Here is a 24,950-nt window from a genome sequence, read left to right as displayed (position 1 = left end):
CCAACATGGGCATGTCGACTTGACCATATTCTTGACAAGCTAAGTATTACAGCATTGGCAGGTCTGTCTCTGGAGACCAAAGTTCATCAAGCTTGTACAGTGCTATATGCTTTTTCCACCCCCTCAAATGACTTGGGATTGAAGGAGAGCAACTGTGAAGCTCTGTAAGGCCAGCACTGGAAGTGACCATCTCACTGAAGAAATAATTAAATCCTCACTCGCCATCAAGCCAAATCGCCAGCCCTTCATTGAGGAATATTTTGAATTGATTGAAGGCGGAAAAAAGCCTTTCAGCCGCTGAGCTCATGCACACCATTCATTATAGTTCCATGTTATCACACTTTCTCATCCACTCCCTGCACATCAGAGGCAATTCAGAGAGGCCAACTCACCTACAAACCCACATATCTTTGGGATGTGAGAAGAAGCCAGAGCACCCGGAGAAAACCCACACAGGGAGGCTGTGCAAACTCTACACAAACAGCTCCCGAGGTTGGGATCAGACTCGGGTCTCTGGCGCTGTGAGGCAGCACCACTGTGCCATCCGTATACAAAATATAGAAAAGCAGCTTCGGAGTAGCAGCAGAATAAAAGTACATTCTTTTAGGAAGGAAATGAGGGGGAATTTCTTTAGTCAGAGAATGGTGAATCTGTGGAATTCATTGTATTGTATTGTATTGTATTGTATTCAAATTTATTGTCATTGTCTCAGTTAGAGACAACGAAATGAATTTCCCTTACAGGCAGTATCATAAAAATAAAAATAAATAAATAATAATAAATAATAAAACATATTAAAAATAAAATAGAATTTTAAAAAAAGCACAAACACAGGAAGTCCACGACACAACATAACACAGTGGCACCAAGGTGAGGAAGGCACCATAGTCCAGCCAGCCTCCCTTCCATTCTTCCCAGATGTTCACTCGTGGTCGAGGCCTTCCTAGCACCCGCAGTCGCCGCCCCGGGTGGCCCGATGTTCAGGCCCTCACGCCGGGCTGGTGGAACGCCGACGCCGAACCCCGACGGTGAACATCCTCCTCCTCAGCGGCCCGGACCTCCTGATCAGCCGCCTCCTCAGACGGTTGTGGAGGCCAAGTCAGTGGATATTTTTAAGACCGAGATGGATAGATTCTTGATTAGTACGAGTGTCAGGGCTTATGGGGAGAAGGCAGGAGAATGGGGTTAAGTGGGGAAGATAGATCAGCCATAATTGAATGACGGAGTAAACTTGATGGGCCAATTATGAACTTATGAACAGTGTAAATCTGCAAAACAAGATTTGCATGCATGCTATAAAGCAGATCGTAGACTGAGTCAGGCTATACAACAATTATTGAATGATCCCGGCAGTTTGCTTTCATGTTGCACGTTTAATGTAGTAAAAGGTCAGAAACTGCTTCACAGTTTCATTTTCTAACAAATTTGGCATGAGGCCATGTGAAGGAGTGTTACCACAAACTCGATAAGAGATGGGTTTTATAATATCTTGAGTAGGAGGCTAGAGAGGCAAAGAGTTTAGGTCAGAAGATCCAGAATTTAAGGCTTTTGCAGATTTGAGTACAAAGCCCAGGCATAAAGTAATGTTAAGAGACAATTGACTTAGTGGGCAGGGGACAAGAGAATGAAGGGGGTTCCAACATTGTTGTCTAAGCCCACATGCAAGCGAGAGTGACAATAATTTTGCACACAGTAAAATTATCTCAAAATTAGTGGATTAAATCAAAGCTGTGCAGCCTTAAATCATCCTATGTAAATAGTGATACATCATTAAAATGAGGCAGCAGCTTCAGCAAAATCATTTAAGCTGCTTCAATGACAATTATATACACACATAATCCAGTGGCATCCCTAATGACTTTTATAGTTAAACAGAGAAGCCCAACACAAGCACACGAGACTCATAGAAACATAGAAAATAGGTGCAGGAGTAGGCCATTCGGCCCTTCGAGCCTGCACCGCCATTCAATATGATCATGGCTGATCATCCAACTCAGTATCCTGTACCTGCCTTCTCTCCATACCATATAACCATATAACCATATAACAATTACAGCACAGAAACAGGCCATCTCGGCCCTTCTAGTCCGTGCCGAACACGTATTCTCCCCTAGTCCCATCTACCTGCACTCAGACCATAACCCTCCATTCCTTTCCCGTCCATATACCTATCCAATTTATTTTTAAATGATAAAATCGATCAAAACCTGCCTCCACCACTTCCACTGGAAGCTCATTCCACACAGCTACCACTCTCTGAGTAAAGAAGTTCCCCCTCATGTTACCCCTAAATTTCTGTCCCTTAATTCTGAAGTCATGTCCTCTTGTTTGAATCTTCCCTACTCTCAGTGGGAAAAGCTTATCCACGTCAACTCTGTCTATCCCTCTCATCATTTTAAAGACCTCTATCCAGTCCCCCCTTAACCTTCTGCGCTCCAAAGAATAAAGACCTAACTTGTTCAACCTTTCTCTGTAACTTAGTTGCTGAAACCCAGGCAACATTCTAGTAAATCTCCTCTGTACTCTCTCTATTTTGTTGACATCCTTCCTATAATTAGGCGACCAAAATTGTACACCATACTCCAGCATTGGCCTCACCAATGCCTTGTACAATTTTAAAATTACATCCCAACTTCTATACTCAATGCTCTGATTTATAAAGGCCAGCACACCAAAAGCTTTCTTTACCACCCTATCTACATGAGATTCCACTTTCAGGGAACTGTGCACAGTTATTCCTAGATCCCTCTGTTCAACTGCATTCCTCAACTCACTACCATTTACCATGTACCAACTCACTACCAAACCCCCTGATCCCTTTAGCCACAAGGGCCACATCCGACTCGCGTGAATTATTTGCAACCTTCTTCAGGCACAAGTGTCAAATGGCTTCTCCACTCTCCCTCATGTGAGTCTTTGGCCAATCTCCCCAGTTCAATCAACAGACCAACGAGGCCACTGTTAGTATCCAGGACCAACACATCCCAACTCAGCGTGCGTTGTCACTATTTAAGACGGGTTGCAAAGGAACATCTGGTGCCTCAGAACCAGTCTATTGGGTCTCCCTGCAACCTTCCAGAGAAAACAATCCAAGTGTGTTCCACCTTGCCCTGTTGCTAATACCCTCTAATGGAGGCATCATTCTGTTAAACCACTCGGCAACATTTCCAATGCCTCCAAATCCTTCCTATAATGGGGCAATCAGCACTGCACACAACACTCCAAAACCTGCAAAGGTGTGTGATGACGACATGATTTGGATGAGAACATACAGGGCAAGAATTGCTATTTTGCTGATGATACTAAAGTAAGTGGTTTTGCAGATAGTGAAGATGGTTGTGAACGATTGCAGCAGGATCTGGATCGATTGGCCAGGTGGGCGGAGGAAGGGTTGACAGAATTTAATACAGAGAAGTGTGAAGTGTTACATTTTGGCACGTCTAACAAGGGCAGGACCTACACAGTGATAGACTGGAATTTAGAAGGATGAGGGGGATTCTTATTGAAACATATAAGATTATTAAGGGATTGGACACGCTAGAGGCAGGAAACATGTTCCCGATGTGGGGGGAGTCCAGAACCAGGGGTCACAGTTTAAGAAAAAGGGGTAAGCCATTTAGAACGGAGATGAGGAAAAACTTTTTCACCCAGAGAGTTGTGAATCTGTGGAATTCTCTGCCTCAGATGGCAGTGGAGGCCAATTCTCTGGATGCTTTCAAGAGAGAGTTAGATAGAGCTCTTAAAGATAGTGGAGTCAATGCATATGGGGAGAAGGCAGGAACGGGGTACTGATTGGGATGATCAGCCATGATCACAGTGAATGGCGATGCTGGCTTAAAGGGCCGAATGGCCTACTCCTACACCTATTGTCTATTATCTATTGTCTAAATGACAGGCCTCTGGGTAGTGTTGTAGAGCAGAGGGATCTAGGAGTACAGGTGCATGGTTCCTTGATGGTCAAGTCGCAGGTAGATAAGGTGTTCAAAAAGGCTTTTGGCACTTTGGCCTTCATCAGCCAGAATATTAAGTATAGAAGTTGGGAGGTCATGTTGCAGTTATATAAGACGTTGGTGAGGCCGCATTTAGAATATTGTGTTCAGTTCTGGGCGCCATGTTACAGGAACGATATTGTCAAGCTTGAAAGGGTTCAGAAAAGATTAACGAGGATGTTGCCAGGACTAGAGGGAGTGAGCTATAGGGCGAGGTTGAGTAGGCTGGGTCTCTATTCCATGGATTGCAGGAGGATGAGGGGTGATCTTATAGAGGTGTACAAAATCATAAGAGAAGTAGATCGGGTAGATGCCAAGTCTCTTGCCCAAAGTAAGGGAATCGAGAACCAGGGGACATAGGTTCAAGGTGAAGGGGAAAAGATTTAATAGGAATCTGAGGGGTAATTTTTCACACAGAAGGTGGTGGGTGTATGGAACAAGCTGCCAGAGGAGGTAGTTGAGGCTGAGACTATCCCATCGTTTAAGAAACAAACAGGGACATGGATAGGACAGGTTTGGAGGGATATGGACCAAGCGCAGGTAAGTGGGACTAGTGTAGCTGGGATATTGTTGGCCAGTGTGGGCGAGTTGGGCCGAAGGGCCTGTTTCCACACTGTATGACTCTATGACTGTGACTCTTATTCTCAATGGCTTGAACAATGAAGGCAAGCATACCATATCCCTTCTTTACCATTCTATCTACTAGTGTTGCCACTTTCAGGGAGTTATGGACTTCGACCCCAAGATCCCTTTGTACATCAATGGTGTGAGAGTCATGCCATTAATTGTAGATTTTCCCCTTACATTCGACATCCCAGCGTGCAACACCTCACCGTTGCTTGGATTAAACTCCACCCATTTCTGTAGCTGATCTATATCCCGCTGTATACTTTGACATCCATCCTCATAGTCTGCTATCCCAGCAATCTTGGTGTCATCTGCAACTTACTAACCAAGTCATTTATATATAAACACAAACAACAGAGGTTCTGGCACAGATCACTGCGGAACTTCACTGGTCACAGACCTCCAGCCTAAATACTGTCCTTCCACCACAACCCTCTGTCTGGTATCAGTAAGCCAGTTCCGAATCCGTACGACCAAGTCACAGTTAATTCTGTGCATCTCAATCTTCTGGTTCAACCTACTGTGGGGGACTTTAGCAATTCTATATTACTAAAAGTCTGACCTTGACCGCTTTTGGCCCACTGTGCTGCGATTTCCGAGAGAACGCCGCTACCTACGGCCGTCATTTTTGGCCACCTCGCTCAGAGCCCCCTTCCGCCTTCCTGGACTGGAGGAATTTTCCCATCGATGACAAATCAGAGAGATATTAATGTTTTTTGTAAAATCACCATTCTCTCTGCTGCCCCTGCTGGAGGGAGGGGGAGGGACTATAAAACCAGGAAGTGGTGTGCCTCACTCAGTCTCTGCAAGATGGATGAAGCCAAAGGGTCACATCTCTCTGAGCTCTGAATAACACTGAACACATGTCTACTCAACTGTGAGTCCCCTTAATGTGGTTTGAAAATGAAAATATGGTTTGTTTGAAGTAAAAAGGCACTGCCTGCAAATGGTTGTTTGGGTGCTTTGGCGAAGTTAAATGGCACTACTTACTGCAAATGGTGGCTTAGGTGCTTTGAATTGAAGTTGAAAGCACTGCTTACTGCAAATGGTGGCTTGGGTGCTTTGGCTTGAAGTCAAAAGTCACTACTTACTGCAAATGGTGGCTTGGGTGCTTTGGCTTGAAGTTAAAAGGCACTACTTACTGCAAATGGTGGCTTGGGTGCTTTGGCTTGAAGTTGAAAGGCACTACTTGCTTCAAATGGTGGCTTGGGTGCTTTGGCTTGAAGTTAAAAGGCACTACTTGCTTCAAATGGTGGCTTGGGTGCTTTGGCTTGAAGTTAAAAGGCACTACTGCAAATGCACTAACTTCCTGTTTGCACTGTATATTAATTTTAGATAAAACGCTACTACTTACGGCTGTGATTTTTGGCCATCTTACTTAGTCCCCCTCTGCTCAGCAGGTGCAGAGAATTCTTCCCATCAATGAAAAATAAATGTGTTATTAGTGTTTAAACAATGTTGAGAATCTCTCTCCTGTCAATCACGCCATGAAGGCCACACCTTTTCCGGTGGGAGGGGTTATGAAATCCGGAAGTGTGGGTGTGGCTCAGCCTCTGCATTATGGGGGAGGGAGAGATCACGACTGTCTGAGCTGTGAATCAACTGAACACACTGAATGTCTACTGAACTGTGAGTTTGGTGTTTTGTGTGGTTTTATGGTGGTTTCACCCTGCTTGAAATGGAATTAAACTGCACTTGAATTTGGTGGCCTTGCACCCTGCTTGAAGTGGTTGGAATCGGCACTTGAATTATGTGGCCTTTAACCCTGCTTGAAGTGGTAGGAAACTGCACTTGAAATTGGTGGCCTTGCACCCTGCTTGAAATGGTAGGAAAATGGATTTGAATTTAATGGCCTTGCACCCTGCTTGAAATTGAATTTCAAGGAATAGTCATGAGTCAACTGCCTGCCCACCAGCCGTGAGTGAGCTGCCAGCACATCAGGCTTGAGGGACTGAGCTGCCACCCCAAAAACCCATACCAGCACTCCAGAAAGCCCCCCCACTGGCCACCAATATTGGAATTGGTGGAGATGTGGAATATTGCGTCGGGGGACCAGCCCTCCCGTGTGAACATGGGACCCAACGGGTCCCACTTAGTCTAGTGTCTTACTAAAATCCATGTACTAATATCCTTCCAATAATGGGGCAACGAGTATTATAGACGCATAATAGTACAGACGTAGCCTAATCAAAATTCTGTAGAGCTGCAACATGAACTAAATGTGTGGGAAGGAACTGCAGATGCTGGTTTAAAAATTGAAGGTGGACACAAAATGCTGGAGTAACTCAGCGGGACATGCAGCATCTCTGGAGAGAAGGAATGGGTGACGTTTCGGTGGGAGACCCTTCTTCAGACTTCTTCAGTTTGAAAAAGGGTCTCGACCCGAAACATCACCCATTCCTTGTCTCCCGAGATGCTGCACATCTCGCTGAGTTACTCCAGTATTTTGTGTCTACATGAAGCTGACTCTTGTATTCAGTATCCTGACCGATGAAGGCAAGCATACCAGACACCTTCTTTACCCCATTTAGGAGACTTTTCAGGCGACTGTTAAGTTGCCGGCACTCGCCTGAAAAACCGGCAACTGGAACGGCGACTGTCAGAGTGGACACACACACACACACACACACACACACACACACACACACACACACACACACACACACACACACACACACACACACACACACACACACACACACACACACACACACACACACACACACGGGACAGGGCAAGCAGGAGGACCGCTGTCTGATTGTGATACAGACACACACTGCGATGAACAGAAGATTGGCGCTTTAAAAGCACAGTGTACGGTAAGTCCTTTAAAAGAGGGGGGGAGAAGGAGTGGAGACAACTTTTAAGAAGCCAGAGATACACGGCTGTGAAACTCGGCGGACATTAACATTACCGGTCGGTTATCCTTGGTTCTGAAAACTACTGCTTACCTTTTTTTTTCGCCTATGACCCAATGAAATTCACCGGTCAGCACCGGCTGCAACCTATGAGAACCTACGACCTCCTGGCGACCCACCTACGGCACGAGAATTCTCGCTACTCTCCATGGCGGCTTCATTCTAGTCGCTGCTAATTTTTCAACATGTTGAAAAATGCGAGGCAGCCGTAATGAGGTCGCGACGTTCCCAAAATGCAGGAACTCCTCACGACCATGAAGGTGACTCCCCGGCAACCAACCGGGGAGTCTTGTGGCAACCATGTGACGACTGCATAGTCTCCTGCAGTTGCCTAAAAAGTCGCCTAAGTGGGACAGGCCCAAAAGTCTTTGGCAGGAAGCTAAGACTATGACTTTGTTAAAGAAAATTTCAGCTCATCCACTACGAGGTTTCAAGCAAGCAGTGTGACAAATGAAGGAAAGTGGATCTTTTCATTTATCCTCACTTAGACCTGCAATATATAATCTCATTCTTTGAATAAATTTGAATGACATCATTATGAGCAAGATTATCAATTGAAGAGCTTCCACAATTGCATGTTCTAAAGGCCCTGTGCCTAATGTGCATGAATGAATGTTAGATGGCTTAAAATTTCAATTTTCATACTTAACAAAGTTATTTAACGTGGTGGTTCCATGTTCTCCTTGGATCCCAATTGCATTGCATTTCACATTATAACTAATTTGGTTGGCAGGAAATTTAAGAGTAAATTGATGGTGACACAAATTAGACCTAATTTCAGGTGTTACCTTCCCATTTTTGACCCCAGGTGGGAGAACAAGTTCAGCATAACTAAATTACCAAGTTTGAAAAAACACTACATTGTGGTGGTAGATTTTTTTTCCTTGATTTGTTCCAACTGCTTTTGTACTTTTTCTTTGACAGCATAATGCCAGGTTTATTAACTGTATATTGGCGTCAGGTAGTACAAGTGGAAAGTGTGCACGATTGTGAAACACATATTTCCATAAATACTTTGTGTATGATTTTATGTGACCCAATTACAGACTAGAATTAGGTTTTTTTTCGACAGCAGCCGATTAAAGTTATGTAGAGCTCCAGGTCAGAATATTTTTGATGATATAATGTTATGATATAATATTGCCAATGGAAGTGATTGAAGCAAATACAATTCTAACATTTCACACAAAGAGTGGGGGTGTCCAAAGAATGGAACACACTGCCAGAGGAGGTAGTTGGCTGGGACTATCCCAACCTTTAAGAAACAGTTAGAGAGGTACATGGATAGGACAGGTTTGGAGGGATATGGACCAAATGCAGGCAGGTGGGACTAGTGTAGCTGGGACATGTTGGCCGGTGTGGGTCAGTTGAGCTGAAGGGCCTGTTTCCATGTTGTATCACTCTATGACACTGTGACTCTATTTACGGAACATTTGGACAGGTACTTGGATAGGACAAGTTCCCCATATCCCTTGATGCCGTTAGCCCTAAGAGTTATATCTAACTCTCTCTTGAAAACATCCAGTGAATTGGCCTCCACTGCCTTCTGTGGCAGAGAATTCCACAGATTCACAACTCTCTGGGTGAAAAAGTATTTCCTCATCTCGGTCCTAGAATTTAGAATAATGAAAGTTATAGTGAATGTTATGGCACAAACCTAAGCAAAGTTTTATCTTTAATTTCAGGTTAATGTGGTAAATGACACTGAGGAAGCCCAGGTCACAACGTCTGAGTTGATTCGATATGAATACCATGTGGTCTACTCAAGTAGCTACCAGGCACCTGTACTGTATTTCAGAGCTTGTTATTCAGGTATGTTACGCTCAATGAAAATGAAATTTAAGGCTCAGTTAACGTAACATTTAACCACTTAACGTTTAAACTATTCCTCCTACTTTAACATATTTGTTTCATGGCTGACATCTTTGATCTATTTTGGTCCTAACCCCCTGGCCTTGGAGCCTTCTTCCCCCTTCGTTTATCCGGTTTACTGGACTTGTCTGGCTTCTCCATTTCACATTTATTTTTCTGTTACATATATCTCCTTCACTTAACCCTCCACACAATAACTTTCATACACTTGAACGGGCTTAATACCACCCACTTCAACTGGTGAATCTGGCACTTTACCTGATTTGACCTCATCTGTACCTTTGCTTCCGTAATACAAATGTAGCCATTTTCCATTTTAATACATGCACTCATACACCCTCATGCAACAAGTCTTTCTAACTTGCATTACATTCTTACATTCTTTTTTTGCTGCCTACTTCTCCAAACAACATGTTCTAGCCATTATTCCCTCCCTGTTGGCCTTCATGTGTGTTTTTCACACAGTGTTTGGCAAGTCTAGAACTCGAAAGCCACATCTTGCCGTTCACCTTCTGACTCTGAAAGAGCTTTGTCACACCTGAATGGGCCTGAATTATTGCTTCCATTATCCAACTTTTCCCACTGTCTCTCCTTTGGCCCTCCCACGCCACCCTGCTTCTTGCCTGGGCACCCTGCCCTGCTCTGCCCTGCCCTGCTCTGCCCTGCTCTGCCCTTCCCTTCCCTGCCCTGCCCTGCCCTGCCCTGCCCTGCCCTGCCCTGCCCTGCCCTGCCCTGCCCTGCCCTGCCTTTCTCTGCCCTGCCCTGCCCTGCCCTGCCCTGCCCTGCCCTGCCCTGCCCTGCCCTGCCCTGCCCTGCCCTGCCCTGCCCTTCTCTGCCCTTCTCTGCCCTTCCCTGCCCTGCCCTGCCCTGCCCTGCCCTGCCCTGCCCTGCCCTGCCCTGCCCTGCCCTGCCCTGCCCTGCCCTGCCTTTCTCTGCCCTGCCCTGCCCTGCCCTGCCCTGCCCTGCCCTGCCCTGCCCTGCCCTGCCCTTCCCTGCCCTGCCCAGCCCTTCTCTGCCCTTCTCTGCCCTTCCCTGCCCTGCCCTGCTCTGCCCTGCCCTGCCCTGTCCTGCCCTGCCCTGCCCTGCCCTGCTCTGCGCTGCCCTGGGCCCTCTCACCCACTATCCCTTCCCCTGGGCCTCCATCCCTACCTAGCTTTGCCTCTCCTCTGGCCCTTTCACCTCATCATGCCTCTGCCCTGCCCTGCCTCTCCCTTTCCCAGTTCACCTTTCTCAATGTGATTTACTTGAATGTCATCAACTAATGTCTCAATGTCTGCAGGTTTTCTCCAGAATAGAATGACTTTGGGTAAATTAAAGTAAAGATGTAAACATCAGCATGGTGCAATTTGGGAAACTTCCCTTTTTCAAGGCTTTGAAGTGCAAGGAATTCAGTAAAAGTGCCCAGCCCCATCCCTTCTCAATTCATCAGTTGCCTCCAAAGTGCCTAAATACAGATTATTATCTTTAAATGGATTAAAAGCAGGAAATGCCCTGGGGCCCACCATATTTGGCAGAGTTAATGAGAATAGTTTTGGCCAGGAGATGCTAAGATGTATTTAGATCTATCTCGTTGCTCTGAGGGAAGAGAAACATGTTTTTCTATTAATCATTCGACTTTTCGCCCTGACACAAGTGCTAACTAACCAAGGTGTTCCTGTGGAAGTCCCAGTTTACACATTGGTTTGGGCCTTGTGCAGTTTGGTAGCAGCTGCCCCTTTGCTGCTTTTATGGACCGCTCATCGAGACGAGACCTTAGACTTTATAGATACAGCACGGACACAGGCCCTTCGGCCCAACGTGCCCTTGCAGGCCAGCAATCAGCCTATACACTGGCACTATCATGCGCTTGGGCAGCTTACACCCCAGCAGTGTGAACTTTGACGTATAAATTCAAATAACCTTTGCTTTCCTTCTCTCTCCATCCCTCCCCCTTCCCAATTCTCCGACCAGTCTGACTGTCTCCGACTACATTTTATCTCTGTTTGCTTTGTTGTTACCTTCTCCCAGCTAACAATGATCTACTATACATTTTCCTTGAACTTATCCCCTTTGTCCTGTTTTCACACCTTACACTTCCTTATCTATGTAATACCCTCTCGACTGACCAGTCTGAAGAAGGGTCTCGACCCGATACGTCACACATTCCTTCTCTCCAGAGATGCTGCCTGTCCCGCTGAATTACTCCAGTATTTTGTCTATCTTGAGTCTAAACTAGCAAGTGTAGTTCTTTCCTACACAATAATATCATACTAGCACACTAGGGACAATTTACAATTTTACTGAAGACAATTAACCCACAAACCTGTGCATTTTTGGAGTGTGGGAGGAAACCAGAGCACCCGGAGAAAACCCACGTGGTCTCAGGGAGGATGTACAAACTCTGTACAGACAGCACCCGTAGTGAGGATCGAACCTGGGTCTCTGGCACTGTAAGGCAACAACTCTACCGCTGCACCACCATGGATGAGATGTTTTGCAGAATTTGATGAATATTGTTGGCATCACACTTTCTACGCTACATCCGTCACTGCTATTTTAGCCTGTATTTATTTCAGTATTGATAACTGCCGTATTACTCGGCCAATTGTTGTTTGCTGGAATAAATAAGCCACACACATCAATTGTTTACAGCCCATTTATTCCCTACCACAAGAAACTTGCTGAAATGAAATGTGTTTATACTCTAAATAGCAAAATTGAATAATTTGTTGAATTGAATAATTGATAAATCGTTGAAAGGTTGATGAAACCATGGAGTTACAACTGATTTCATTGCGGTTACAACTTTTATTGTTAAGTGATGTATAAAAATATCTCAGAGAATACATTTCATTCAGTGTCATTCTTGAGTTGTTAATTCATTAACTTAGCTTTTTTTTAAATTATAGATGGCAGAACTCTTGCATTAAAAGAAATTTGGGAAAGTGTTGATGATTACTACCAAGAAACCCTTTCTCAAGGACCCTGGAGCACTATTACACAACAGGTAATCAATCATTTATACTGCAAAAGCTGTTCAAATCACTTTTACACATAAGCTGGAAATTTGAGAAAATTGATTATTGATTACTTCATGTTGGTCTACATTAACACCAAATTTTTAGGGTTCTTTCCTCTAAGGTGTAACAATGAACTGCATTTGCATTTCAGTTCTTTAAAGGTGGTAGGATGAAATCTTCCACCTATATTCCTTCCTCCAGCTTCACAATTCACACATCTTCAGTCTGTATCTCACACGTTTAGCTTGTCATCTCTAGCTTTTGTCCAATTGTCTGCCTAGCAAAATCCCCTCTCACCTATATCTATCTCTCACTCGGTAGCCTTTGTCCTTCCTCCACTTGCCTTCAAGCTTCTTATCCCCCTCACCTCAATCAGTCTGAAGAAGGGTCCCGACCTGAAATGTCACCTAGCTATGTTCTCCAGAGATGCTACCTGACACGCTGACACGTTGTATACCAGCACCTGCGTTTTGTTGCATTTCCTTCATATGACAATACTATGACAATGGTGACCAGAACTGCACACACTATTTAATTCCTAAGGAATATAAAGGTGTTTTATAAAGCTGTACCAAGATCTCCTTCCTCTTACACTCAATACACTGAGGTATGAAGACAAGCAGTCTATGTACCTTCTCCAATACTTTATCTACCTGTGCTGGCATCTGCAGACATCTCTGGACCTGTACACTAAGTTCTCGTTTCTCGCTTCGATTAACTCCTTGTTTCTCAATGCTCCCAAGGAGCTTAACATTTTTGGTATCTGCCCCAAACTTCTTAGACTGCCCTAAAATGCATGACCTCACACATATCAGGATTAAATTGCATCGGCCATTGCTCTGCCCAATTTATCAGCTGGTTCATATTATTCTGTAGGTTAAAGTAGCCTTACCACCAATCTTTCCTGAGTCTCAGACTTTATTCAATTAAGTTCTCTCCCCCTAGTGTTAACCAACTGGTCTGTAATTAGATAATTTATTCCTGCTGCCCTTATTGAACAAGGTTACCACAGATCTAGGCTGATGTTCCAGTAGATTACCTGAGGAGATATTGTCTTCCATGTCAGACCAGGGCCCTGACTATCTCTCAGACTGATGTAAAAGGAGAGAAGATGAGTTATTCAGTGTCCTGGCCAATCTTTATCCCCAAAACACTGTCACACTGGGAACCCTCAGCAGGTCATGTTGAATCTGTGGAACGAGAAACGGAACTAACTTTTCAGGTCAAAGACCATTCATCATAACTGGGAAAGTGAGAAAAGTGACAAATGGAAAAGGTAAACGGACATCTCGGGATGGGACCAGTTTTTCTAACAAGATTCCAATGGCTACGGAATTCTCTGTTTGATAGAGTAACAATCAGAGAGAAGGAAAACAGATCAAGAGGCTTGTAAGCTGTGAAATGCAGATCAGAGCTGTTGCTGAGACCTGAAACCAAAATGACTATGCTGGAGGAGGGAACTGCAGATGCTGGTTTACACCTAAGATAGACACAAAGTGCTGGAGTAACCCAGCGAGAGGCAGCATCTCTGGAGTAAACTGATGGGTGACGTTTCAGGTCGGGACTCTTCTTCGGACCCAATTTAGTACTACATACCCTCATGACCGAGAATATGGCCTCCATCAGCAACATCAAAAGACAGCATACCTTACCTGGAATTATAAGTAGTGAAGGGGTTGGGATGTAGAGACATAGTTGGAATGGAGAGAACAACTGCGGCTGCTGATCGTACGGAGTTTGTACGTTTTCCCCGTGACTACGTGGGTTTTCTCCGTGATCTTCAGTTTCCTCCCACACGCCAATGATGGACAGGTTTGTAGATTAATTGGCTTGGTACAAGTCTAAATTGTCCCCAGTGTGTGTTGGATCGTGTTAATGTGCTGGGATCACTGGTCGGTGCTGACCCGGTGGGCTGAAGGGCCTGTTTCCGCGCTGTATCTCTAAACTAAACCAATCAAAGGGGATGTCTCCAAGTTGAAGGTCAGATTGTGTTCTCAAAGTGAACTGTTAGCAATATACATCAATGCGAGGCAATGATCAAGCTCTTCCAGTTATTGCAAATAATTTACAGGACTCTGTTTCCTATTCCCACACCTGTGAAGGTAAATACATTATTAACATTCTGTGCCAATGATCTTCCCTAGTATTGCCAGAGCAGCTGCAAGATAAGCATATTGACAATTCACAGCTGTGTAGAGCAACTGCTTAACACTGTGCTTGCCAGTGAGAACATCTTTATTGCATGCCCAGTGGAAATGAGACACAAAATGCAAGGACAAAACATGTTTTATTGTCTGGCAAACGTCCCACAAGTGCATGGTGTTCCAAATGGAACCCATGTGGCCATTAGAACTCCACATGTGAAGCTGAATGCTTCAGGAAATATGCCACTCTATAAATGTGCAGACTGTTTCAGATCACAGAAATCGTATCCACTATATTAATGTCCATTATTTATTGAGCAGTTCGATGGGTCTTTTTTTCTCAAGAGCAATTTTTTCAGTATTTCACTGATTGGTGGTTCTACCCAGTCTCTTTTGGTTGGCCAAGAGATTTAGATCAAGGGAAGATAGACACAAAAAGCTGGAGTATCTCAGCGGGTCAGGCAGCAGCTTTGGAGAAAAGGCATAGGTGACTTTTCGGGTCGGGACCCTTCTTTAGACTGTGAGGGAGAGAGAAACTAGAGATATGAAACGGCACAAAGAACACATGCGTGAAAGGTCAAGGGATGTTAGTGCCAAGGAGTGCATGCTTAAAGTAATTAAATCCAAACTAATTAAATATGACCAGTAGAAACAAGGAACTGCAAATGTTGCTGTACACAAAAGGAGACAAAGTGCTGGAGTAACTCAACTGGTCAGGCAGCATCTCTGGACCAGGCCCTTCTTCAGACTTACTATGACTACCCAGTTTCTTTGAATATATATACGGAAGAGCCCTCACTATTTGTTTTGATATCACTTACTAGCTTTCTCTCGATCAATTTTCTCTCTCCTTATTCACTGTTTAGTCTTTAACTGCTCACCCATGCAAAATTATTAGTCCTCTGATGTACCACGAGCCCTTGCTACATTCTGTGCTCATGTTTTTGATTTAACATTTTCCTTGATCTCCTTTGTTTAGCACATATGGTTCAAATTTCTCCTGAGATCTTTCTGCCCACTGACTTATCCCTTAGCCAATTTAACCAACCAGGCAACTCTACCTTTGTGCAATTGAAATTGCTCTCATTTGAGTTGGGGACATTGGTTATGAAGGCCAGGTGTTCAATCCCAGACTGTATCCAGAATTCTACTATATTGTGATCAGTGGCAGATTGTGAAACAACTATTTCATTACATCCAACAAATGTTATCCGAATCAGAAAGAGAAACTCGATGAATTCTGTGCACTGTGGAATTCTCTGCAGCAGAAGGCAGTGGTGGCCAATTCACTGGATGTTTTCAAGAGGGAGTTAGATATAGCTCTTAGGGTTAACGGAATCAAGGGATATGGGGAAAGGCAGGAACGGGATACTGATTCTGGATGATCAACCATGATCATATTGAATGGCGGTGCTGGCTCGAAGGGCCGAATGGCCTACTCCTGCATCTATTTTCTATGTTTCTTTTCTATGTTTCTATGAGATATATTATCCATCAGTGATTAAAAAAGCAGGTTTAAGGAAATATTAAATCAAAACCTAGAGTTTAGTTTAGTTTAGAGATACAGCACAGCAACAGGGCCTTGGGCCCACCGAGTCCACACCGACCAGCGATCCCCACACATGAACACTATCCTACAGACACTATGGACAATTTTACATTAATTCCAATCCAATTAACTTGCAAACCTGCACGTCTTTGGAGTGTGGGAGGAAACAGAAGATCTCGCAGTAAACCCACGCAGGTCACGGGGAGAACGTACAAACTCCGTACAGACAGCACCCGTAGTCGGGGAGCTTACAAAATTACAAAAGTAATGGTAAAACAAGGGACTGGGATTCTTTTGGTATCAGTACTTAGAAATTCCCTAGAAATTATTAAAGGTGGAGAAAATTGATTATGACAGAAAACTGACAAGTAACATCAAAACCAGCAGCATTAACCTCTCTGAATGTATCAAATAGATGGCTGGGGAAATGGTAGCTAATTTAAACCAATTCATGGCAGAGGAAACTGCAAACATTCAAACCGGGTACGTTAGTTTCAAATGGGAGGGATAAACTTGTAATAATCCCTATCATAAGGGATGCATTATTGGGGGAAAAAAAAGTAATGTAACTAATGACAAATAGGTGACCATGGCCCAGAGGCATTGTATTGTATTGTATCAAATTTATTGTCATTGTCTCAGTTAGAGACAACGAAATGAATTTCCCTTACAGGCAGTATCATAAAAATAAAAATACATGGCAAGGGTTTAAAGGCACTCGCTGCAGGGATAGTTGCGTCAGTGGTGGAAGTTTTTCTAAACACACCGAGTTCCAGGATGATATCAACAAATCGGAAAACCCAAATATATCTCTCTTGCTCAAGAGCAGGGAATGAGATACTATAGGCCAGTTACTTACCGTCTGTGATTGAGAAGATGCTGCAGTCCACAATCGAGGAAGAAGAAGCCAATCATTTCTTGAAACTCATGAATCAAAACAAATTTTACTTGAGTTCTTCAAGGTTCATCGTTTTTTTGAAGATATGACCAAAAAGATTGATGAGGGCAGAGCTGCAAACATTGTCGAATACCTTGCCTAAATCCATATATACAATGTTCTGCATGGTAGGCTGCTCTGGAAGGTTAGATCGCATGGGATCCAAGGCGAGATCCAGCAGGTAGTGAAGAAAGCGAATGGTATGTTAGCTTTCATAGCAAAAGGATTTGAGTATAGGAGCAGGGAGGTACTGCAGTTGTACAGGGTCTTGGTGAGACCACACCTGGAGTATTGCGTACAGTTTTGGTCTCCAAATCTGAGGAAGGACATTATTGCCATAGAGGGAGTACAGAGAAGGTTCACCAGACTGATTCCTGGGATGTCAGGACTGTCTTATGAAGAAAGACTGGATAGACTTGGTTTATACTCTCTAGAATTTAGGAGATTGAGAGGGGATCTTATAGAAACTTACAAAATTCTTAAGGGGTTGGACAGGCTAGATGCAGGAAGATTGCTCCCGATGTTGGGGAAGTCCAGGACAAGGGGTCACAGCTTAAGGATAAGGGGGAAATCCTTTAAAACCGAGATGAGAAGAACTTTTTTCACACAGAGTGGTGAATCTCTGGAACTCCCTGCCACAGAGGGTAGTCGAGGCCAGTTCATTGGCTATATTTAAGAGAGAGTTAGATGTGGCCCTTGTGGCTAAGGGGATCAGAGGGTATGGAGAGAAGGCAGGTACGGGATACTGAGTTGGATGATCAGCCATGATCATATTGAATGGCGGTGCAGGCTCGAAGGGCCGAATGGCCTACTCCTGCACCTAATTTCTATGTTTCTATGTTTCTATGAGATAACTGAATGGATAGAAAATTAGCTTCATGGAAGGAAGCAGAGGTTGATGGTGGAAGGTTGCTTCTTGGACTGGAAACCTGTGACTGGTGGTGTGCCTCACGGTTCAGTGCAGGGCCCATTGCTGCTTGATATCTATAGCAATGATTTGGATGAGAACGTACATGGCATGATCAGCAAGTAGGTGGTATTGTAGATAGTGAAGATGGTAGTCAAAGGTTGCAGCATGATCTTGATCGGTTGGCCAGGTGGTCCTTGGAATGGTTGCTGGAATTTAATACAACAAAATGTGAGGTGTTGGATTTTGGGATGTCTTACATAAGCAGGACCTACACAGTGAATGGTGGGGCTCTGGGGAGTGTTGTAGAGCAGAGGGATTTAGGAATGCAGGTGCATGGTTCTTTGAAAGTGACAATCACAGGTAGACAGGATGGTCTAAAAGGCTTTTGGCATATTAGCCTTTATCGGTCAGAGTATTGAGTATAGAAGATGGGAGATTAGGAGATTACGTTGCAGTGAGTTTTATATAAGATGTTGGTGAAGTCACATTTAGAGTATTATTGTGTTCAGTTTTGATCACCATTTTACAGGAAAGGTGTTATCAAGCTGGAAAGTGTGCAGAGAAGATTTACGAGGATGTTATCAGGACTCGAGGGCCAGAGTTATTGGGAGAGATTGTGCAGACTAGGACTCTGTTCCTTGGAGAGCAGGAGGAGGATGGGGTGGTCTTATAGAGGTGTACAAAATCATGAGAGGAATAGATCGGGTAGATGCACAGAGTCTCCTCCCAAGGTAAATACAGATAGACACAGAATGCTGGTGTAACTCAGCGGGACAGGCAGCATCTCTGTAGAGAAGGAATGGGTGACGTTTATGGTCGAGACCCTTCAGACTGATTCAGACAAGGCAAATGCAGAGTCTTTTGCCCAGAGTCGGGGAATCAAAAACAAGAGGACATAGGATAAAGTGAGGGGTAACATTTTTACACAAATGATGGTGAATGTATGGAATGCGCTGCTGGAGGAGGTAGTTGAGACAGGTACCATCACAACATTTAATGAGCATTTAGACAGGTATGGATAGAACAGAGGGATATGTGCCAAACGCAGGCAGGTGGCATAGATCTACTAGTGTAGTTAGGGCATGTTGGTCAATGTGGGCCAGAGGACCTGTTTCCACGCTGTATTCTGTTATTGGCGGGAAACCTGCAGATGTAATGTAGTTGGATTTTCAGAAGAAATTTGCTTTTGTGCCGCATGAAAATCTAGTTCAAAAGGTAAGAAAAGTGGATGAACTTAGAGTCTGGATTGACACCTGGAAGTATGATGTTGTGGCGATCAGTGAAACATGGTTGCAGGAGGGCTGTCATTGGAAACTAAATATTCCAGGATTTCGTTGCTTCAGGTGTGATAGAATTGGAGGGGCAAGAGGAGAAGGTGTTGCATTGCTTATCAGGGAAGATATTACAGCAGTGCTTTGGCAGGATAGATTAGAGGGCTCATCTAGGGAGGCTATTTGGGTGGAACTGAGAAATGGGAAAGGGGTAGCAACACTTATAGGGGTGTATTATAGACCGCCAAATGGGGAGCGAGAATTGGAAGAGCAAATATGTAAGGAGATTGCAGATATTAATAGTAAGCACAAGGTAGTGATTGTGGGAGATTTCAATTTGCCACACATAGACTGGGAAACACATTCTGTAAATGGGCTGGATGGGTTGGAGTTTGTAAAATGTGTGCAGGATAGTTTTTTGCAGCAATACATAGAAGTACCTACTAGAGAAGGGGCGGTGCTGGACCTCCTGTTAGGAAATGAGACGGGTCAGGTGGCAGAGGTATGCGTTGGGGAACAGTTCGGGACCAGTGATCACAATACCATTAGTTTCAATAAAATTATGGAGAGGGTCAGAACTGGACCTAGGGTTGAGATTTTTGATTGGAGAAAGGCTAACTTTGAGGAGATGCGAAAGGATTTAAAAGGAGTAAATTGGGACAGTTTGTTTTATGGGAAAGATGTGGAAGAGACATGGTGGACATTTAAAGCTGAAATTTTAAGAGTACAGAATCTTTATGTCCCTGTTCGGTTGAAAGGAAATAGTAAAAATTGGAAAGAGCCCTGGTTTTCAAGGGAAATTGGATACTTGTTTCGGAAAAAGGAAGAGATCTACAATAATTATAGGCAGCATGGAGTAAATGAGGTGCTTGAGGAGTATAAAGAATGTAAAAAGAATCTTAAGAAAGAAATTAGAAAAGCTAAAAGAAGATATGAGGTTGCTTTGGCAAGTAAGGTGAAAGTAAATCCAAAGGGTTTCTACAGCTATATTAATAGCAAAAGGATAACGAGGGATAAAATTGGTCCATTAGAGAGTCAGAGTGGACAGCTATCTGCAGAGCCAAAAGAGATGGGGGAGATATTGAACAATTTCTTTTCTTCGGTATTCACCAAGGAGAAGGATATTGAATTATGTGAGGTAAGGGAAACAAGTAGAGTAGCTATGGAAACTATGAGATTCAAAGAAGAGGAAGTACTGACACTTTTGAGAAATATAAAAGTGGATAAGTCTCCAGGTCCGGACAGGATATTCCCTAGGACATTGAGGGAAGTTAGTGTAGAAATAGCAGGGGCTAGGACAGAAATATTTCAAATGTCATTAGAAACGGGAATAGTGCCGGAGGATTGGCGTACTGCGCATGTTGTTCCATTGTTTAAAAAGGGTTCTAAGAGTAAACCTAGCAATTATAGACCTGTTAGTTTGACGTCAGTGGTGGGCAAATTAATGGAAAGGATACTTAGAGATAATATATATAAGCATCTGGATAAACAGGGTCTGATTAGGAACAGTCAACATGGATTTGTGCCTGGAAGGTCATGTTTGACTAATCTTCTTGAATTTTTTGAAGAGGTTACTCGGGAAATTGATGAGGGTAAAGCAGTGGATGTTGTCTATATGGACTTTAGTAAGGCTTTTTACAAGGTTCCTCACGGAAGGTTGGTTAAGAAGGTTCAATGGTTGGGTATTAATGGTGAAGTAGCAAGATGGATTCAACAGTGGCTGAATGGGAGATGCCAGAGAGTAATGGTGGATGGTTGTTTGTCAGGTTGGAGGCCAATGACTAGTGGGGTGCCACAGGGATCTGTGTTGGGTCCACTGTTGTTTGTCATGTACATCAATGATCTGGATGATGGTGTGGTAAATTGGATTAGTAAGTATGCAGATGATACTAAGGTAGGTGGGGTTGTGGATAATGAAGTAGATTTTCAAAGTCTACAGAGAGATTTATGCCAGTTGGAAGAGTGGGCTGGAAGATGGCAGATGGAGTTTAATGCTGATAAGTGTGAGGTGCTACATCTTGGCAGGACAAATCAAAATAGGACGTACATGGTAAATGGTAGGGAATTGAAGAATGCAGGTGAACAGAGGGATCTGGGAATAACTGTGCACAATTCCCTGAAAGTGGAATCTCATGTAGATAGGGTGGTAAAGAAAGCTTTTGGTGTGCTGGCCTTTATAAATCAGAGCATTGAGTATAGAAGTTGGGATGTAATGTGAAAATTGTACAAGGCATTGGTGAGGCCAATTCTGGAGTATGGTGTACAATTTTGGTCGCCTAATTATAGGAAGGATGTCAACAAAATAGAGAGAGTACAGAGGAGATTTACTAGAATGTTGCCTGGGTTTCAGCAACTAAGTTACAGAGAAAGGTTGAACAAGTTAGGGCTTTATTCTTTGGAGCGCAAAAGGTTAAGGGGGGACTTGATAGAGGTCTTTAACATTATGAGAGGGATAGACAGAGTTGACGTGGATAAGCTTTTCCCACTGAGAGTAGGGAAGATTCAAACAAGGGGACATGACTTGAGAATTAAGGGACTGAAGTTTAGGGGTAACATGAGGGGGAACTTCTTTACTCAGAGAGTGGTGGCTGTGTGGAATGAGTTTCCAGTGGAGGTGGTGGAGGCAGGTTCGTTTTTATCATTTAAAAATAAATTGGATAGTTATATGGACGGGAAAGGAATGGAGGGTTATGGTCTGAGCGCAGGTAGATGGGACTAGGGGAGAATACGTGTTCGGCACGGACTAGAAGGGTCGAGATGGCCTGTTTCCGTGCTGTAATTGTTATATGGTTATATGGTAAGACAAAGTATTGGGATAAGTATGTCAGGAACTGCAGATGCTGGAAAATCGAAGGTAGACAAAAATGCTGGAGAAACTCAGCAGGTGAGGCAGCATCTATGGAGCGAAGGAAATAGGCAACGTTTCGGGTCAAAACTTTCTGAAGAAGGGTTTCGACCTGAAGCGTTGCCTATTTCCTTCACTCCATAGATGCTGCTGCACCCGCTGAGTTTCTCCAGCATTTTTGTCTACCAACATGAATTGAAGGCTGGTTATCATATAGAAGGCTGAGAGTTCAATTGAATGGGAGAAGTATATAAAAGTATACAAAATGGTGAGAGGCATAGATAGGATAGACAGTCAGAACCTTTTTCCCAGGGTAGAAATATCAAAGACTAGAGGGCATAGCTTTAAGCTGAGAGGGGCAAAGTTTAAAGGAGATGTGCGGAGCAAGTTAAATTACACGAGGATGGGTGTGTTTGGAACGCACTACTGGGGGGGGGGGGGGGGGGGGGGTGGTGGAGGCCATTATGATAGTGGCATTCAAGAGGCTTTTGGATAGGTACATGGATATGCAGGGAATAGAGGGATAAAGATCGCATGCAGGCAGATGAAATCAGTTCATCTCGGCAGCGTGTTTTGGCATAGACATTGTGGGCCGAAGGGCCTGTTCCTGGACTGTACTGTGCTATGTTCCATATGGATTTTTTATGGACTGGAAAGAGGCTCGTTCAAGGATCGTTCCTCGGCACTCAATCATTTATCATCTGTGTTAATGACTTGGTGAATGGGGCAGAGAGTAAGGTTTTCCATGTCTGCTGATGACACAGAAATAAGTGACAGAGCATGCTGTGATGACCATATGTAGACCCTTTCCTTTTTCCCCAATTAGCATTGATGGGCAAAATGGTCAACATGAATGTCGGGGTCAGTGGGGCAAAGGTCTCATTTCTGTGCTGCACAAGACTGACTGACAAAACATTTACTTAGGTAAAGACCTTCTGCAGTGTGTGCAGCTAATTGATTGTTTACAATGATATAAAGCTGAATGGAGGTGTTTATTATCTCAATAATTTAGTTGCCTGTAATTGCCCACTTTTGATTTTACGTGTATTTTCACACTATAAAATCTTAGGCTAAATTATTTGAGTAAGTTATGATATTTTGCAGGCTAATTGTAAAATCTGTTTGATAACGCCAAATAACGTCTATTTCTTTTGATGTTTACTTTTGAGCATGGCAATTACATTTTTAACAAACCATCTGAGGAAATTAATGGCACTTACTCCACTCATATTCCTGATAACCCAACTGATTGTTGGCTTTTGTCTCAGTGGGAATCTCGCTTGAGCCGTCATTCATCCATTTTATGTGTACCAACCTCCAGTAACTTGTCTTAACTGCTTTCGTTTTAAATACTGTAAACACACAGCTGTTTAATGAAACTTCTGAAACATTGCTGGAAATCTCCATGGGCGCTTCCTGGTGGCTCGTAATGACGCCAAATGCCACACCTGGCAAGATGCTCGCACTGAAAGGGCCAATTCTAACGTGGATTTAAAACGGTTAACTATTTGAGTCCTGCAGTGTCTCTCTAGAAACATGCCCAAAAAGTTTTATTTTACAAAATGAACATTTCACATTTCGCTAATTTCAATTAACTATTGTGTAGGAAAGAACTGCAGATGCTGGTTTAAATCGACGATAGACACAAAATGCTGGAAATCAAGAGGGTTTTATCATGAAGGGTCTCGACTGAAAATGCCACCCATTCCTTATCTCCAGATATGCTGCCTGTCCCGCTGAGTTACACCAGCATTTTGTGTCTATCTTCGAATTAACTATTGACACATGCTAAATTTTGCATTGCAAATAATTCAAACAGTGAAAGGCCTGGATAGAGTGGATGTGGAGAGGATGTTTCCACTAGTGGGAGAGTCTAGAACCAGAGGTCAAAGCCTCAGAATTAAAGGACGATCCTTTAGGAAGGAGATGATTACCAATCCCCAATTGAAGATTACCTGTTTCAAAGTGCCAAAGAGATTGTTTTGACATGCAAACTATGTACTGTAAGTCTTCAAAAGATCCAATCTGCCTCTCTCAGGCCTCTGCTGATTTCAAGCCATGTTGCTGTGAAGCCATTTGATTTAAACTAAGTGAAGCAGGGCTGCCAACGTTGAGTTAGAGTTGTGAATGAGAAATTGCAAGGGAGCGTAGTGACCGAGGGGGGGAGGGTGTGGGAGAGGGGTGTGGGAGAGGGGTGTGGGAGAGGGGTGTGGGAGAGGGGTGTGGGAGAGGGGTGTCCCCCCTCCCTTGGGAGGGAGCTATTGCATTTTTCAGCTTGAAATTGTGCAATCTGGTCCATACTGTAGCAAGTCTTTTAACTTTCACTTGAATGCAACATTTATGCTTTAAATTGGATTAGGTATGAATAAGGTTAGGCTAAATTACATTCCTAATAACATCCCACAGTAGAGCCAGGCTCTGATCAACAGGTGCAGCACATGAATGACCTTAGTATATTCAGGTATGGAAATCAGATTATAATTCATGCTGTTATGCATATATATAGAGAAACAAAAACATAGAAACAAGGCAAGAGGAGTCAGACTTCCATCACTGTTCTGCACAAATAAATCAATCAACCTTACCCTTTGACTATAGAAACAAGATGAAAATAATGCCACATATTCTCAATAGTGGGGTACCGCAAGGCTCAGTGCTGGGACCCCAGCTATTTACAATATATATTAATGATCTGGATGAGGGAATTGAAGGCAATATCTCCAAGTTTGCGGATGACACTAAGCTGGGGGGCAGTGTTAGCTGTGAGGAGGATGCTAGGAGACTGCAAGGTGACTTGGATAGGCTGGGTGAGTGGGCAAATGTTTGGCAGATGCAGTATAATGTGGATAAATGTGAGGTTATCCATTTTGGTGGCAAAAACAGGAAAGC

General features: G+C 43.7%; 1 protein-coding gene across 4 annotated transcripts in view; it reads left to right on the top strand.

Moving 5' to 3' along the window:
* Positions 1 to 24,950, top strand: part of atg10 (autophagy related 10) — a 274,076-nt gene that overhangs the window by 197,514 nt on the left and 51,612 nt on the right. For all 4 annotated transcript variants that reach the window (XM_033017222.1, XM_033017221.1, XM_033017223.1 and 1 more), the window contains exons 4-5: positions 9,220 to 9,346; positions 12,295 to 12,392. In XM_033017222.1, the coding sequence (XP_032873113.1) occupies positions 9,220 to 9,346; positions 12,295 to 12,392 (225 nt within the window). The remainder of the gene's footprint in view (positions 1 to 9,219; positions 9,347 to 12,294; positions 12,393 to 24,950) is intronic.

This window comes from Amblyraja radiata, chromosome 3 (assembly GCF_010909765.2).
Source record: "Amblyraja radiata isolate CabotCenter1 chromosome 3, sAmbRad1.1.pri, whole genome shotgun sequence".
Taxonomy (NCBI): domain Eukaryota; kingdom Metazoa; phylum Chordata; class Chondrichthyes; order Rajiformes; family Rajidae; genus Amblyraja; species Amblyraja radiata.
The sequence above is the reverse complement of the archived record's forward strand: the minus strand, read 5'-3'. Positions and strand labels throughout refer to the sequence as shown.